This window comes from Aulonocara sp. 'chitande type north' Nkhata Bay, linkage group LG23 (genome assembly GCF_057382095.1).
Source record: "Aulonocara sp. 'chitande type north' Nkhata Bay isolate Kocher_YH1m ecotype deep benthic linkage group LG23, A_spYH_male_GT1.1, whole genome shotgun sequence".
In the NCBI taxonomy this organism is placed as follows: Eukaryota; Metazoa; Chordata; class Actinopteri; order Cichliformes; family Cichlidae; genus Aulonocara; species Aulonocara sp. 'chitande type north' Nkhata Bay.
Window position 1 is genome coordinate 10534763 of NC_141365.1, and position 14896 is coordinate 10549658.

A 14896-nucleotide genomic window follows, 5' to 3' on the forward strand; every position below is an offset into this window, starting at 1 on the left:
GGGCAGCAAATAACCAGATTCAAGGTGTGTGGAAGCAGATCAGTTAGCTGATTGCGGTTTTAGCTGTTGCTTCACCTCTCAAGCTGCCCTTACTGCCAAAATACAATACAGATAGACTTGAAGACATAAATAAATAAAAGAGAATTGAGTGATACGTGTAACCCGTCGAATGGGTGTGACACAGACTTTGGTAAAGATGGCAAGAGTTTCACCAATTTGAGCTTCCAGAATCAACAAATCTCAGTTTACGGATTCTAATGTCATCACAATTACTTTACACATTTTTTGTTGGGGAAAAAATATCATCCATCCATCCCAAAAGGTTGAGTCTGTTCATCTGGACGTAGCATTTTCAGTGAGAGAAACGTTTCGTCAGTCACTTGGATGAGTGACGAAATGTTTCTCCCACTGAAAACGCTACGTCCAGATGAACAGAATCAACCTTTTGGGATTTACTTACCTGGATGATTGAGCATGCATCAAGAATTAATCCATCAAATAGTAGCTGTGAAAACCAAAAACCTAAAAACCAAAGCTGTCAACTTACAGCTGATGCAAGAGGACAAATCAGAGGTTAAATAAAATTGATAGGATTTATTCTCTGTAGACAATGACATTTGATGTCAATGTAATTGTTAGTGTTTCACCCTGCACCAAAGTGGTGGGAAAACTAGCAATAAGACTGGTAAGATCTACCATTGCATTAAATAAATTTTAAGATGAATACAATCTTGTTAGTATGATTAAAATTTCTGAACAATTATAGCTGTGAGTCAGGCTTTAACCCTCTCAATTCTAAGCCATCATTTGTGATGAACTTAACTCCAACGCTAACCCTACACAATCAGAATTAAGTAATTTTCGTTTTCATTTAATTGTTCTCGAAAAGTCTTTATAATGTAATAAGGGAGCAGCTAAAATAATTATTCTAACTGACACATAACTATTCACTTTTTTTAATCATCAATGAAAGATGTCAAAACTTTTGAAAGGTCCAGAAATCAAGTTGGTTGAATATTTCATTCATTAGGTAAAATAAACTGCCGGAAGTACAAACTGCTACCTGGAGGTGTGGCTAAATGATGCGTTATGTGAGAATCTTATAATTTAAAGTATTAAGGAGTACTGTGGTGGAAATGTTCTTGATTTATGGAGGTTGTGCTTTTGGCCTTTTGGCTGGGAGCTTTAAAGCTGGATTGATTGCTGGTTTCAGTCGGCATCCGTGAAGAAAGGAAACTCAATATGCTTTCTATGTAGTGTTTGCATAAACTGAGAGATTTGTCTGTCGAGGATAATAAAATCAGCACTGCTTGCTATAGTGTGGGTAGTTTCAGTTGACCTCTATTGTAGTTTGTAATTAAGGATAAAGACAGCCCAGATGCCGCTGCTCTTGTCCAGTTGAACTTTGGCTGAATTTTGTGGTCTATAGGCTTGAAACTTAACACTGAGAGTTTGAAGGAATAGAAAAAGTAGTCAGGAAGTAGTCTGCCCATGCCTTATACCCTATATCGATGGATTAATGATTTGTGTGCATTTTGCATGCTGGCCATTCCTTCATCTTTGCCAAGGTCATCTTAGTGATTGAACCCCCCCTCTCTCTCTTTTTCTCTTCCCTCTGTGTTCTGGCCTTCATCTGTCTGGGTTTGTGGTGAAACTGAGCTTTGCTTCATAAAATTTTCCATCAACAGAGGCAAATAACAACAGGGTCAAACGAGGAGAGTGTGGCCCTCAGCACGCATTATCGAGGCCAGGGCAACAGCCTCTGGTTTGGCCTGTCATATGGAATGCTCTCTTCTTCTGTATGGAGCTAAGTTAGCACAGAAAGCACCCGGCGCTATTCAAGCCATCATCTGGCCTCAATTGTCTTCACTGAAATCTGTCTAATTGCTTTCTCACATGCTATCATTGTTCAGAGAGTTGGTGACAGGCTGTTTGATGGTGATGGTGGGTTGTTTAATCAGCCTCTTGGCTTGGCGCCCTTGGGCGGAGAGGGGTTGAATGAAGAGGTGAGGCGTTGCTCGTGAAGCCCATTCATTCTCAGCTATTTTATATGCATGTTCTGAATATTTGTGTTTTGTAATAGTATTGTGTTAAGAGGAAATGGGTGGCGATTCTGCACTCTGCCAAGAAATTTCTACCTTCACTCAGCTTTCTTTAACACACCCTTCTTCCCCTCCAAATCAGCCTGCTGGTAGCTCAGTTTGTTCTGTGCGTGCTGCACTGCTGCATGGGACTCAGCAAAGTCTCCCCCCCCCATCCCCGTGCTGTTTAGGCCTATCATGATGCTCAGCGCATTCCACAGAAATAGCGAGGAGATTAAATAAACATTACCGTCTGTCTCTAAATGAGTTTACTTAGTAATTATGCATAATGGTAGATCATTAAGGTTGATTAATAAGGGTTTTTATTGTTGTGCTTGTTGGGGATGATCTTGGCTTCCCAGTTTATGCTCTGTCAACCCTCAGAGGAGCTGATGAGTCCTGCCTTGCTCTGTGATTTGTCAGAACTGTGTGTCTGAACAAATTTCCATTTCCATTTGTCTATTGTGTACATGGCCTGTGATTTAAATTTAAGGAGAGACCCTTGCAAAGTAAAACTACCGAAGGCAAAAAAAAAAACCTTAAGACCACTAATATCATAAATGCTTTAATTGCAGTTCTGTTTTTTCATTTCGCTTGACACATGTTGCTGCGTGGAAATGTCTGGATGGAGTCAGGCCACCCTGTGGGAAACCTATCCCCCCGTTGTTTGCTGGCCTCTGTTCACTATAGTTACACTCATGCACAAAATGCTCACTTACACTGCCTCTGACAGCTTTAATATCCTCCATCACAAAAACCATAGTCATTACTTTAATGATGTCATGTGTTACATCAAGCCCTTTCCTGTGTGTGTTTAATTTAATGGCACTTGAGAAATGCCCAAGTGATTTTCCTATACTGAAGGGGATTTGTATTGTGCAATCTGCAGATGTAGTGCATATGGCTGCAAAGTCCATTGTGAACCATTTTTTTATTAATACGGCGAGTGACTTAAAAGAAAGTAGTGAGGTGAGCAGCCAAGCAAATCCCCAGCAGACACTGCAGTCACACAGATGAGTTGTTTTCCCTTTTCTCTGCCTGGTTATAATCCAGAACCACACAGACATATTGGTTTGCTCAAAAATGTCAACTTTTTACTCTCAGTCACAGGCTGCTGTCAATTTTGAATTAGATTATGAGAATTCAGAACAAAGTTGGACTAAACTGGATCTAGTGTCATCCCAGCCATTTCTGTCTGGGTTTTAGTTGTCTGAAATGTGGTAGATGACTCCTTGTCTTTGTTGCTTCAAGGGTTGACACGACGGTGGATAATGTATCCTTCCTTGAGTAGCTCTTCATTACTGTCATTCCACATTGTCTGTTTTGTATCATTTAACACACTGGTGCCTGGCTAACCTGCTTCCTTTGTTGCAGAGAGAGGAAAAATCCCACATAAGTTATTATAGATAAGCTTTAAGTCAACAATCCTTATCTATTATAGACTCGCCATTGGTGTAGCCCTCAAGTTCATTGAGGTCTCAGTATTCTCATTCAATGAGCATACACTGAATGATCCTGATTTCTGACTCTAATGAACATCAAAATTTACAATATTAACTGAGCCTGTAAGCTTATCAAGAAAGTGTTTATAAAGGTCACAGACCAAGGGAGACTAGGACCATTTTTCTATAGACTTAATGCAGCTGAAGTTGTTTGGCAGCCAGAAGAGTCGCCTCCTGCTGTCTATCAGAAAGAATGCAAGTTTAAGGCAGCCCCAGCTACATCCATCTCTTGACATCACGCAGAGCCAAGGATAGAAAAAACTGTCTATAGCCAGAGCTTTTAGGTTTTACAGATTATTTGCGCTTATGCAAACTAAAAAATTTTTAAACTTTGGTCATGTTTTAAAATGAGCTGTAACAGGAAAAATAAGGCAAATATTCCCCAAATCCTTTTATGAATCTATGAAGGTGGCTGGTGTTAAAGGCTGAGAAAGCTGAGAGAGGCAGACAAAGCTCTGCAGTGTTCAGTCTGTCTCTGATCCTGATGAACCGCTGAGTGTGAGCTGTCTCAGTCATGACAGGGCGTATAATTTTTCTTATCCGACCCCACCTGACTCATGCTCATTCACCTTCTCTTACTGTACTTGCCATTCATACACTTTCTCCGCTTGCCACCCACACCCAGTCTCCCAGGTGTAAATCCCCGATTATGAAGTGTTGTCTGGATATTTTGGCTGATTGATTGCTTTCTGAAAGAGGAGTTGGCCTGATGTTTGACTGACACACCAGGGTGTATAAAATCATGTAACGGCCACACGGCAGGATGTCAGGAATTTTTACGCAGCTCTCCCAGATAGTAGGAATGTTCTCAGGTCTGGGCTCTGGAGGAACATAACAGCTGTTCGTTCTCCTGGCATTTTGGGAATTCCAACCCTCTCCCTGTCAATTCAGAGGTCAATATCTGAATAGAACATACACAACTTCCATTTAGTATGGTTCTGATGAAGTGTGCTCATGTGAGATACAAGTGCAGATAAAAGTAACAGTTTCCCCACAAATCGAGGCATTTGAAGCCAGGACTTGAATGTGTGTATTTTGTAGGAGATGGTTGATTTGATTCCTGCTGTTTGATCCTCTATTTGATGTGGTAACATAGGGCTGGAAGAAGAGGGGGGTCTGCTTTAATCATAACCCTGTGACGAGTGATGAGACGTATGAAGCTGGTTGTGTGGTGGACTCTCTCATCTCTCCTTGGTCCCAGATCAGGGAACAAAGTCTGTGTTAGCAAAACCCCAAGGAGGTGGTGCAGAGCCCAGGCGCCCATCCAGACACACAGGCTTCTGATTGGAAGGGGGAAAGGGTGTTTCTGCTTCCCGTAACACGGCGTCTTGTTCATGCCTCAATTGGCAGATATGGAAACTTAGACATTCCTGGTATGTGTGTGCGTGTGTGTGAATGAGTAGATGTTAATGTTAATTTATTTGGCAGGCCTCCATCATATTTGGAAGAGGTGTATTTAAGTTTTTGTATTTGACAGGATGAGTTGTGGCTTTTCCTTGTCAGATAGACAAGACATAAATTTTTGTTATGAGTCAAACGAGTCTATAATATAGGCTTCTTTTTAAGTTTCCATAAAGGTCGGGGGGTGCTCTGTTATGCTTTTCTTTATTTTCTGTCATATATACTGTTACAGCGGTGAAGTATTATTTTAAATAGAACCAAAGTCTCAAAAAAATTAGTTCAGTTTATGTAAGAGTAAACCCTGTAAACCAAATACTCTGGCTTCAGACTGCTCTAAGTTAGCCTAATGGGAAGGGAAGGGAGCCTAAATGGATTGTTATAGATAGGAGCAGCGCCAAACTCCAGTATAAGATGAATAAGGATTTTTTGAGCTGTGATTGACGCAATCATACTTTTGTAGAGTCCAACATTTAAAATATGGAGCTGTTGTGTGTTGCAAAGTCTAATAAGGAACCTGATTGTGTAAGTAAATGGCATACTATTGGTGAATTTGTTTTGAGCAGGACCTCCTTTTAGAAAAGGAATAGTAATGTCTTTAAAAAGGCAGAATAAAAAGAGGAAACCCGGAGAGAAGATTCATAGATTTAGTGAAGGAGGGAATGTAGAGAGCTGGTGAGACAGAGAAGGATGCTAAAGAAACGGTGAGTTAGACACAGATGATCTGCTGTGGAGACCCCTAAACAGACTGACCCAAAGGCAAACAAGATCTTAAAAATGATTTTAATTTAGGTCTCTTATGAATTATTACTATAACATGTTGAGGTAATCAAACTTGTCTTGTACTTCTTCCTTTAGGTGGTTCTGTGAAGGCCGTGAGCTGCACAACTCTCCTGACATCCAAATCTGGAGGGATGGTGACCTGCACACACTGGTGATTGCTGAAGCCTTTGAGGACGACACAGGACGTTACACCTGTGTGGCTTCCAACAGTCTCGGAGCAGATAATACTTCAGCTGAGGTTTACATTGAAGGTCAGACAGATCGTTTCATTACTTCTTCTTGGGGTTGTTGTCAACCAACCAAAGTCTTGGTTGCCTGAAATGATAACTGTGCGTAGTCAATTGTTCCCAGGCAATGGAGGGTTAGAGAGGGTTAATTTTATCTGCAGATTAACAAAATGTTCCACAAAGTATATCATGCGCTCTGCCTGTTATGCTTTCTAGCCTAAATTAATTATACACACATGAAAAGGCAGTATATGCAGCACATTGAAACACTGTAAACCTTATTTCAAACTGAAAACAAAACAACAGACAATAAGGAACTTTTATACTTATTTGAGACAGACATCCAGCTTTGTTTGGGTTGCTCCTTGGGTCAGATGCTGAAGCCTGGTGCAGTTGTGACTGTGTGTTGTCATATAACTAAAATGCACTTACACTTGACTTTTTAATAATCTGTTTTAAGCAAATGCAGCCGTACTAGCAAATTCTTTGACGTGTTGTAATCTAGCTTGTAGCCATCTCTGAAGTCCACGGGAAAAACATGGTGGTGTTTAACAGGTAATCTGTTCCTTCTGATGCAAAAAATTATGGGAGGCTACAAAAGATTGAAAGGCTATTTATATAGCGCTTTTTGCCCCATGGATGTAATAACAGTAATTGTCCAACCAATGAAAATTTGGTTAGATGAAAGTACACACCAAATAACTGACCAGCTGAGACTACAGAGATGCTTTTGCAAATGTATTGACTGATATTAAGTCTTACAGGAGAATACAGCCAATTGTTTAATTCATCTTATTGCTGTGGTTTGATAAGCTATGCCAAGAAAGAGCACTACAGATGCAATGTTTGCTTTGAGAGTGTTGATGAAGACGTATAGATAAGGCCAGAAGGTGCAGCTTGTTTGCAGCGGTGGTGGGCAGGTTAACGGATGACTGAGATCCGGACTGGACTGTGATTTTTTTTTTTTTTTTTCTTTCTCAGACAACTTTGGGAGGGTAGGTGTGTACTATAGAGAAGAGGAATGACAGTCATTAGAAGTAAGACAGAATACACGTGTGTGTGAATGAGAGGGAGACAGGTGTAACAGTCAAGCTGCAAGGAAGAGAGACAGTGAAGGTAGATGAGTTTAAATACGTGGGGTCAACCATCCAAAGCAATACACAGAGAATCCTGGTAGGGCGGAGTGGGTGGAGATTAGTGTCAGAGGTGGTTTGTGACATAAGGATAACAAAAAGAGAGAAAGGAATGCTTTACAAGTTGGTAATGAGACCTGCTATTATGTATGGTTTGAAAACAGTGGCACTAACAAAATGTCAGAAAGTGGACCTGGAAGTGGATCTGAAGGTGCTAAGATTTTACTGAGCATGACCCGGATGGACCGGATCACAAGTGAGTACATCACAAGAATGCCTCAGGTTGAATGGTTTGGAGACAAAGGTGCAGAGGCAAGGTTGAGATCATTTGGACGTGTGCAGAGAAAGGATAGTGGATATAGAAGACAAAGAATGGTGAAGAGGGAGCTGCCAAGTGGAAGGAAAAGAGGAACCAACAGAGAAGAATTGTGGATGTAGTGAAGATGGCCATGCAGAGGGTTGGTGTGGCAGAGAAGGATACGGATAGGGAGAGATGAAGGTAGAAGAGATGAAGAAACTGCATGAAGATAAATTATATTTTCTGAAAAAGTGTTTGAAGCTGGGACAGTGTTCATCTTAACACCATAAATGTAAGCCTTGCAGTCATTTACACTTGTGACTAAACTCTAGCAAAAATTTAGATTACAAAGCCAATACTTCCTTCTTCCACAAAACCGGATTTGAGAAACACTTAGTCATAATTTTATTGTATAGAGTTGCATATTTAAAAACAGTAAATCTGTTAAGCTAATTGGAAATAAATGGCCTATATAATGTTCTGTAGCACATAAACCACAGCAGCTTCTGATTGTGTTCCACTGCAGGGGCGTCGTCATCAGACTCAGAAGGAGAAGGTGCATCGAAGTCTAGATCAGGAGCCATGCCTCAGTATGTATATTCCTGCACAACTACCTTTGACACTATGACCCAGTGAACCTTGAACTATCCAACAGGCTAACCGAGCCCTTGAGCGACTAATCAAGTCTGCTGCCTGCTCCTAGTTAACTGGGTCCTAAAAAGGCTAGCCAACAGTCTGACCCAGAACATAGTCAGCAATCACAGTAATGACCTGGGGAGGGTTAATACAGTGGGGAAATCACCTGAGATGTTTGGTCTCTTACTTATTTCCAAATGTTAAACTTTTTAATTCATGAGACTTTAACTTTTAGTTTTATTCAATTTCCTCTCCAATCGTGAAAAATATGTATTAATTTAATGACATTTTGGGCATGAAATTCCAATTCCATTTTTACAATAGGGCATTTTTTGCAGTCCCTGAGTCCTTTCACTTTTTCTAAATGTTTTTCATCATTATCTTATGTATAAATCTCCCTGCATCTGGACTGTTTCCTGATATTCGTTTCTGTTTCCATTAATGTTTACCCACTGAAGCCAAGATCACTGATATCATCTTAATTGCTGTGGAGGCAATTTTCCTTCAAGCATTATATTTTAAATAAAAGCGTACAGAGTTTTGAAGTTGCTCTTTTTTTTCTTTCTAGAAATAAGTTTTTGTTTGTGTTTTTCCTTGTTTTAGAGTCCAGAAGAAGACTACTTCGATGTCCCTAACAATACGCTCATCTTCACCCAAAACCCCTGAGGTGCTACCTCATCGCACCACCCTGGTGCAGTCCTTGTCTCAGCCTCCACAGCGGGTAAAACATCTTTCTTTCTCTTTCCGTTTCTTTAAATAACTTCATCTGTTTGGAAAAGTAAATGTGTGTTGTCTTCTAGATGCAGAGCCCAGTTTCATCACTCTATGCTGGTGAAGTCTCAGGCCCTCCTCTGTTCACCAAGGTAAGTGTGCATACACTTTTGTGTAACATACTTTACACAAAACGTAAGTAGACATGGCAAACATCATGAACATGTGTGACTGCTAAAAAACCCCATCAATAATCAACCACAACAATAACCAATAACCTCTGGGACTGAAAAATGAAGCCAGGGTAGAAGTGCTAAAGACTGCAATTTCTTGAATGGCCACTTGAGGCAGTTTAGCGAGCTATAGCTAATTTCTCTCAAAAGGTTGTTTTTTTCAGTGTAGTACACACATATTTGCTTGACAAGTGAAAGGTTGCTTCTTCAATGCTAGACTGAAACACAAATTTCTTTTGGAGTTTAAACAGGAAGGGCATCTGATGTAAAATTAAATAAAGTCAAAATTAAATATATAGAGGTACCCACTGTGGTGAACTCTTGAGGCAAGGAACCAGCCAAAGTAGCTTTTTTAATTAATTTTTTACCCTTACTGAATTGCTTTGAGACTTAAAGTTAACCATTACTAAAGGCTTGGGAGCTTTATGTTGCTGTCGATACTGTTGCTAGTTACTGATGTGAGTCACTGAACTGGAAGTTTAGGTAACATTTGTGGTGTTGGTTACCCTGAAGCACTTTTAATACAATTATCTGACAACCATTGTGGCTTCGTGTGTGGTTAATTATACTAACAGCACATCCAAGAAGTCTGTGCTCAGGTCTTGGTGAGTGAAATGATTTTATTTATATGATATTCATCATTAATTTGCAGGTGTACCTGTATAGTTTGGGGATGCAGCTCACTAACCAAGCATGCCAAGTTTAGCTAATAACTCTGAAATCTCGTCCATATACGTCATGTCTGGCTCCAAAAAAACATCAAGATGACAACCACAAGGCTAAAGTAGAGGCCCCAGAACTTTACTTTACAAAACAATGGGTGACATCATGGTTTCTATGTCTATCTTTTATGTACAGTCTATACATAAAGCACTGTTTTTAACTCATTGCTGCTGTGGCAAAATTAGAAGCCTGCCATTGTCTGACATATTTGAATGCAATACCATGAAGATTTCCTTTAAAAAGAACAAGGGAATTGTTACCCAAACCATAAAAAGGATACATGCAATTCATCATGCATGCAATGCATGTACACATACAAACACAGAACCTGTTAAACATTGTCCTCAGACTCTTTGTCTTCCCATAATAACAGCATGCAGTGCTGTGGCTTTCAGCAGTGCGGGTCAGATAAAACATAGACTTTGATGGGAGCTCCTCCTCTTCAGGCTCCAGGACGTCCTTTTCCAACTCAGACTCTTCAGCACTCCTCCAACAGCCCTCATCTCCCTCTTTTCCTCAGGCTGTGGGTCATGTGATGGCAGGAATGAGACGAGTTGAGGCTTCAAACATGCCCGCCAAACCCACAAGGGTCAGGTCTCTTTCACTCTCATTGAGCCAGTCAGTCTCTAAATCATTTTGCACTTCATTACAAAAAGTCACTTGTTTTTCTTCACCCCCGCACCCAGCCTCCTTTCAAAACTATAGCAAGCTTTAATCATCTCGATGAGAGGATGTTTGCCTGTAGTGAAGTCAGCACTGTGATGTCACCCTTACAGCGCACCCATACACCCACACACCCATGATGTACATTCAACCCATGCTCTTCTCAAAGTATGCCCAGAAACACAGTGAGAGGCACATTTATCCACACTGACACTGAGTGCCTCCTGTTGAGGGATGTAGCAGTCCATGTCACCGTGGATTTTACCTCAGCTCTCATAAGGATGTGTTTTTTCTTAACTTCTGCAACTTGATAAGCTGTGGTGTGATTAATTGGACAGAGGTGGTCATTTGTAAAGTGGAGGGTCTCCAACTGGGAAATAAAGAGCACCCATGTGGGGGGTTTAATCCCCCTTAAAGCACACATACATGTGCATATGCACTTAATGCATAAAAAGTTAAAAATATTTTCTGGATCTTGTCAAATTATTTAATTTTTTTTAGTTTGAAAAAACTATTTTGTAGATTCACTGTGAACTCCAGTGCACACCTAACCTGACGTACTGTTGATATTACAATTACTTATCGTGAATGGATGGTTCATTAACAGGCACTGTTTATTTCTTCTTACTCACACTAAAATAAAGCTACATTTTATTGCAATGTTTTTACTGGTTAGGGTCACTTGATTTAATGGGCTTTGACTCAGGAACTAAAATTAGCTTGAAATCCCCGATTTATACCAAACTTAAAACAACTGAAAATATTAGACGGGTTAATAATTAACAAACAAAGAGTGTAATTTATTCTGTTATAAGAAAAGCTATACTAATAAAGTACTAGCTTATGTTAGCCAACTTAAAAGGGAGCTGTTAGGCCTTTCTTTTCTATAAATGAGGAGTGTTATAATGGCCAAAATTCCAAGTATTGAGGTCAGAGTTTGCACAAGTAATCCCTGTGAGACAGCAGGATGTTTTTTTCCTACTCCTCTTTGTTCTGTATGATCAGTGAGAGAAGATATCGTCATGGACTCTGGCTGCCCTGAAGCCCCGCCCACCCACTGTTCAAATTTTATGTCTATTAGGAGCAGCCAATCAGAGACGAGTTGGCTTAAAGTGAGGGTGAAGGGAGCTAAAACAAGTTGTAACAGGCAGCGGATAGAATAAATGGCTGCACCAAGGCCAGTATAAAATGCATTTGGATTATTTTGAACTGAGATTATTTATGAAGCAAAAACCATCACGTAATTGTTGGGTGATGTGATAAAAATCCTGCTTCAAAAACTTCCAGTGCACATCCATATCAATGATGATTAACAGATGTTGGAAACAATGACTTTTGTTTAAGGACATTCGGTTTGTCAGTGTCCAAATATTTAAGAAATAATTTCATCAATTTTGACAAAGTGATCTAAGCTCGTTTTAAGTCTCGGCACTTGGTGACAGCTATTTGGAAGGAAACGGATGCTCATTTTAGACTAAAGATGAAATATATGGAGTAAACAGCCAGATTAAGGTACATTATCTGATTGCCTGAGGCACAAAACGAAGGGACCAGATGGAGCCAATTAAAGGGGACTCCTGGTTTGCTAAAGTGGAAGTCCTGTGAAAATAAGCTTTTATTTTTTTGATAGCCTTGTAGCTTAAGTTCATCCACTTTGCTGTTTGCATATAAGCTACTGCCATGCCATCTTTCTCCTTCTTCTGTACTTGTCACCTATTACTCGCTCCTTTTTCTCATGATCTCTCTCTTATTTTTTCCATTATGTTTTGGCTTATCATTCCTTCCTGTGTGCAGCTCCTGCAGGATGCCCAGGCATCTGAGGGCCAGGTAGTGGTTCTGGAGTGCAGGGTTCGTGGAAGTCCTCCTCTGCAGGTCCGATGGTACCGCCAGGGAAACGAGATCCAGGACTCTCCTGATTTTCGTATTCTCCAGAAAAGTGAGACAATTGAGCAAACTGTTGTAGCTAAGGCATTTTTAGATTTTAGAATTAAACTGATTTCACATCCATTAATAATCATAATGTCTTTGTTCTCTTCCTCTCTGTCTGTTATTTGCTGTAAATTAGAGCCTCGATCTGCAGCTGAACCAGGTATGTCACCTCAGTTCCTCCAAGAACTACTCTATCAATTACTCTGCTTTCATGTTCCCAGCCGCAGTCAGTGGTTAAATTTAGCAATGGATTATAAACTTTGGCTGGAGACTCAAGCTGAACTGCAGCCTAGGTCATAACTACAGAAGATCACAAGTCAATAAATCTGACACAACACTCATTATTGCATCTGCTGCAGTCACAGGGAGTCCCTGAAGCCCCATCATCTGCTAACTCCAACACATAAACAATGACACACACTAATTTATGTCAGATATTTTCCACCTGTGTGACTCAGGGGTCATTTCAGGTGCGTCTTTCTGGCTTTGAATCACTCAGACATCCCTGAACATCTGCACTCGTGTCTGGCTGTTCTTCATTAATAGTTACGTCTGTGCTTATTCATCTTCTCCCTGTGTCTGAATAGTGATTCATCAGTCTACGTGACATGTCAATCATCACGCTTCTGTGTATGTAATTCATCCCCATATTGATATCTCTATTATGTTTCATTACAAACAATTCAAGTGTCAACGTGTCACTCTGCTCATCACAAACAAATCAAGTCACAACAAGTCAAGTCTCAGTGTCTCACGCCTGTGTTTATTCTGTCTCTCAGCTTCAACTCTCTTAATCATCAAAAATGTACTTTTTTCAGAGGTGTGGTTTATTTGTTTTTTTAGAGGAGATCTGCACCCTCGTTATTGCCGAGGCCTTTCCAGAGGACGGAGGTCTGTTTTGCTGCACTGCCTCCAATCTTTATGGCTCTGTTAGCAGCACAGCCCAACTCACCGTTACCCCAGGTACGTCTGAAACAGACTGAACAACATTATCAGCATATTAACAAGCCAATGAGGCAAATATAGAAGTGCCTTGAGATGTTGGAGTCTCATATTAATTCCCCACATAAAGTCAAAGACTCAATAACCAGCTACATTAAAAACTAGACCATTTTATCTCTGGCTTGGTTGCTTACCGGACTTATATTTTTCAGGTTCAGTAACTGGTCATGCAATGTAAACCATAAGGTGCCAAATCCATCCCAGTATGTTCGATGACCAGGGGGAAAATTCAAAAGACTACATTGTTCCCCATCTCCAAAACATATGGGTTAGGCAAAAAGCTGTCACAACATACGGCCTCTCAGCAAGAACCAACAATCTACATCTGGTCCACTGCGCAACCTTGCATTGTGCAATATTATTGTAGAACTGAATCAGTTTGGATTTTTCTACTGTATCTGCAGGAAGCTTTGTGTTGCGAGATGTTGGAATGGATGATATCATGAGACTGGTTTTCAGAACTCTTAATTTTGTTCGAGCCAAAGGTCTGAATCATTGTCACTTTTACGGCTCTGTTTGTAACTAAGACATTACTGATCACCCGCCATACCACAGATTGGTTAAGCCAAGGAGCCGTGCAGATGCATTTCTTTTATTCACAACAATAGCGTTTCTTTGCGATGACAGTAGAATGACTGAACGTGGAAAAACTGAAACTTACAGTTGAAAATGGACTTATTTTTCTTAAGACGTCTCATGTTTCGTAAACGGATGCTTCACTGATTGTTAATGTTTTCAGAATTTACTCAAGCTTCTCTACACAGAAAGAAAGAAAAAAATGATTTAAAAAAATGTTATAATTCACTGGTTTTACTGATCCAGCCCATTTGGAATTAAATTGGGGAGTATGTGGCTCATAAACTAAAGACAGTTTGACATCCTTGTCTTAAGTTGTGGTTTCAGTATTATCCATTGTTGAAGTCACATGAAAATCCCCCAAATCCGGAGGAATTTCAGAGTTAATAACTAATTTCCTACATGTGTCCTGGCAATTTTGAAGGCCAGACTTTTTGGTCTCTAACTTGTTTGCTTTCAATGATTCTAGTTTCAGGTTCTGGGTGCTGTCGTGCTGCCAGACTTTGTTTTTCAGGCTTTAGTAACAGAACTTGCTGGCAAGCATCTTAATCATGGTTGATTTCTGAGAAATCCATTGGTGATGGCCTATATTCTCCTTATTGGGCTTTAACACTGTGAGGTCTGAATCATACCTAGATGACTGTAACCCTATCCTGTTTTTAATTGTTCTTTGGAGAACAGTAAAAATAAAATGTTTCAATACCTTGATGAGTTAGACCTCAGAGGCTTTAGGCTTTAAACAGTTACGCCAATATCCTTGTTTTTCAAAAGATAAAATTAAATAAAGATGAAGTTTTCCAAAACAGAGGAAATCTGGCAAAGGAGTCAGTTCTGGCTCTTTGCACTAGCACTGATAGTCCAGTAGTTCCCCTGAGGTCTTACAGTTTACATTCATTAATAAAAGCTGCCATGGTAGGTCTTTAGAAGATCACTGTCTTCTTTTGTGTGTATTGTTGTTATGTCGCATGTGAGGGAAAGGTGAAATTTGTGAGTGGAGCGGG

At 40.1% G+C, this 14896-nt stretch overlaps 1 protein-coding gene across 6 annotated transcripts in view; it reads left to right on the forward strand.

Moving 5' to 3' along the window:
- Window positions 1–14896, forward strand: part of palld (palladin, cytoskeletal associated protein) — a 67546-nt gene that overhangs the window by 19352 nt on the left and 33298 nt on the right. For all 6 annotated transcript variants that reach the window (XM_086284636.1, XM_086284639.1, XM_086284641.1 and 3 more), the window contains 7 exons: window positions 5840–6015; window positions 7949–8012; window positions 8662–8779; window positions 8859–8921; window positions 12183–12324; window positions 12454–12477; window positions 13161–13280. In XM_086284636.1, coding sequence (XP_086140762.1) covers window positions 5840–6015; window positions 7949–8012; window positions 8662–8779; window positions 8859–8921; window positions 12183–12324; window positions 12454–12477; window positions 13161–13280 — 707 coding nt within the window. The remainder of the gene's footprint in view (window positions 1–5839; window positions 6016–7948; window positions 8013–8661; window positions 8780–8858; window positions 8922–12182; window positions 12325–12453; window positions 12478–13160; window positions 13281–14896) is intronic.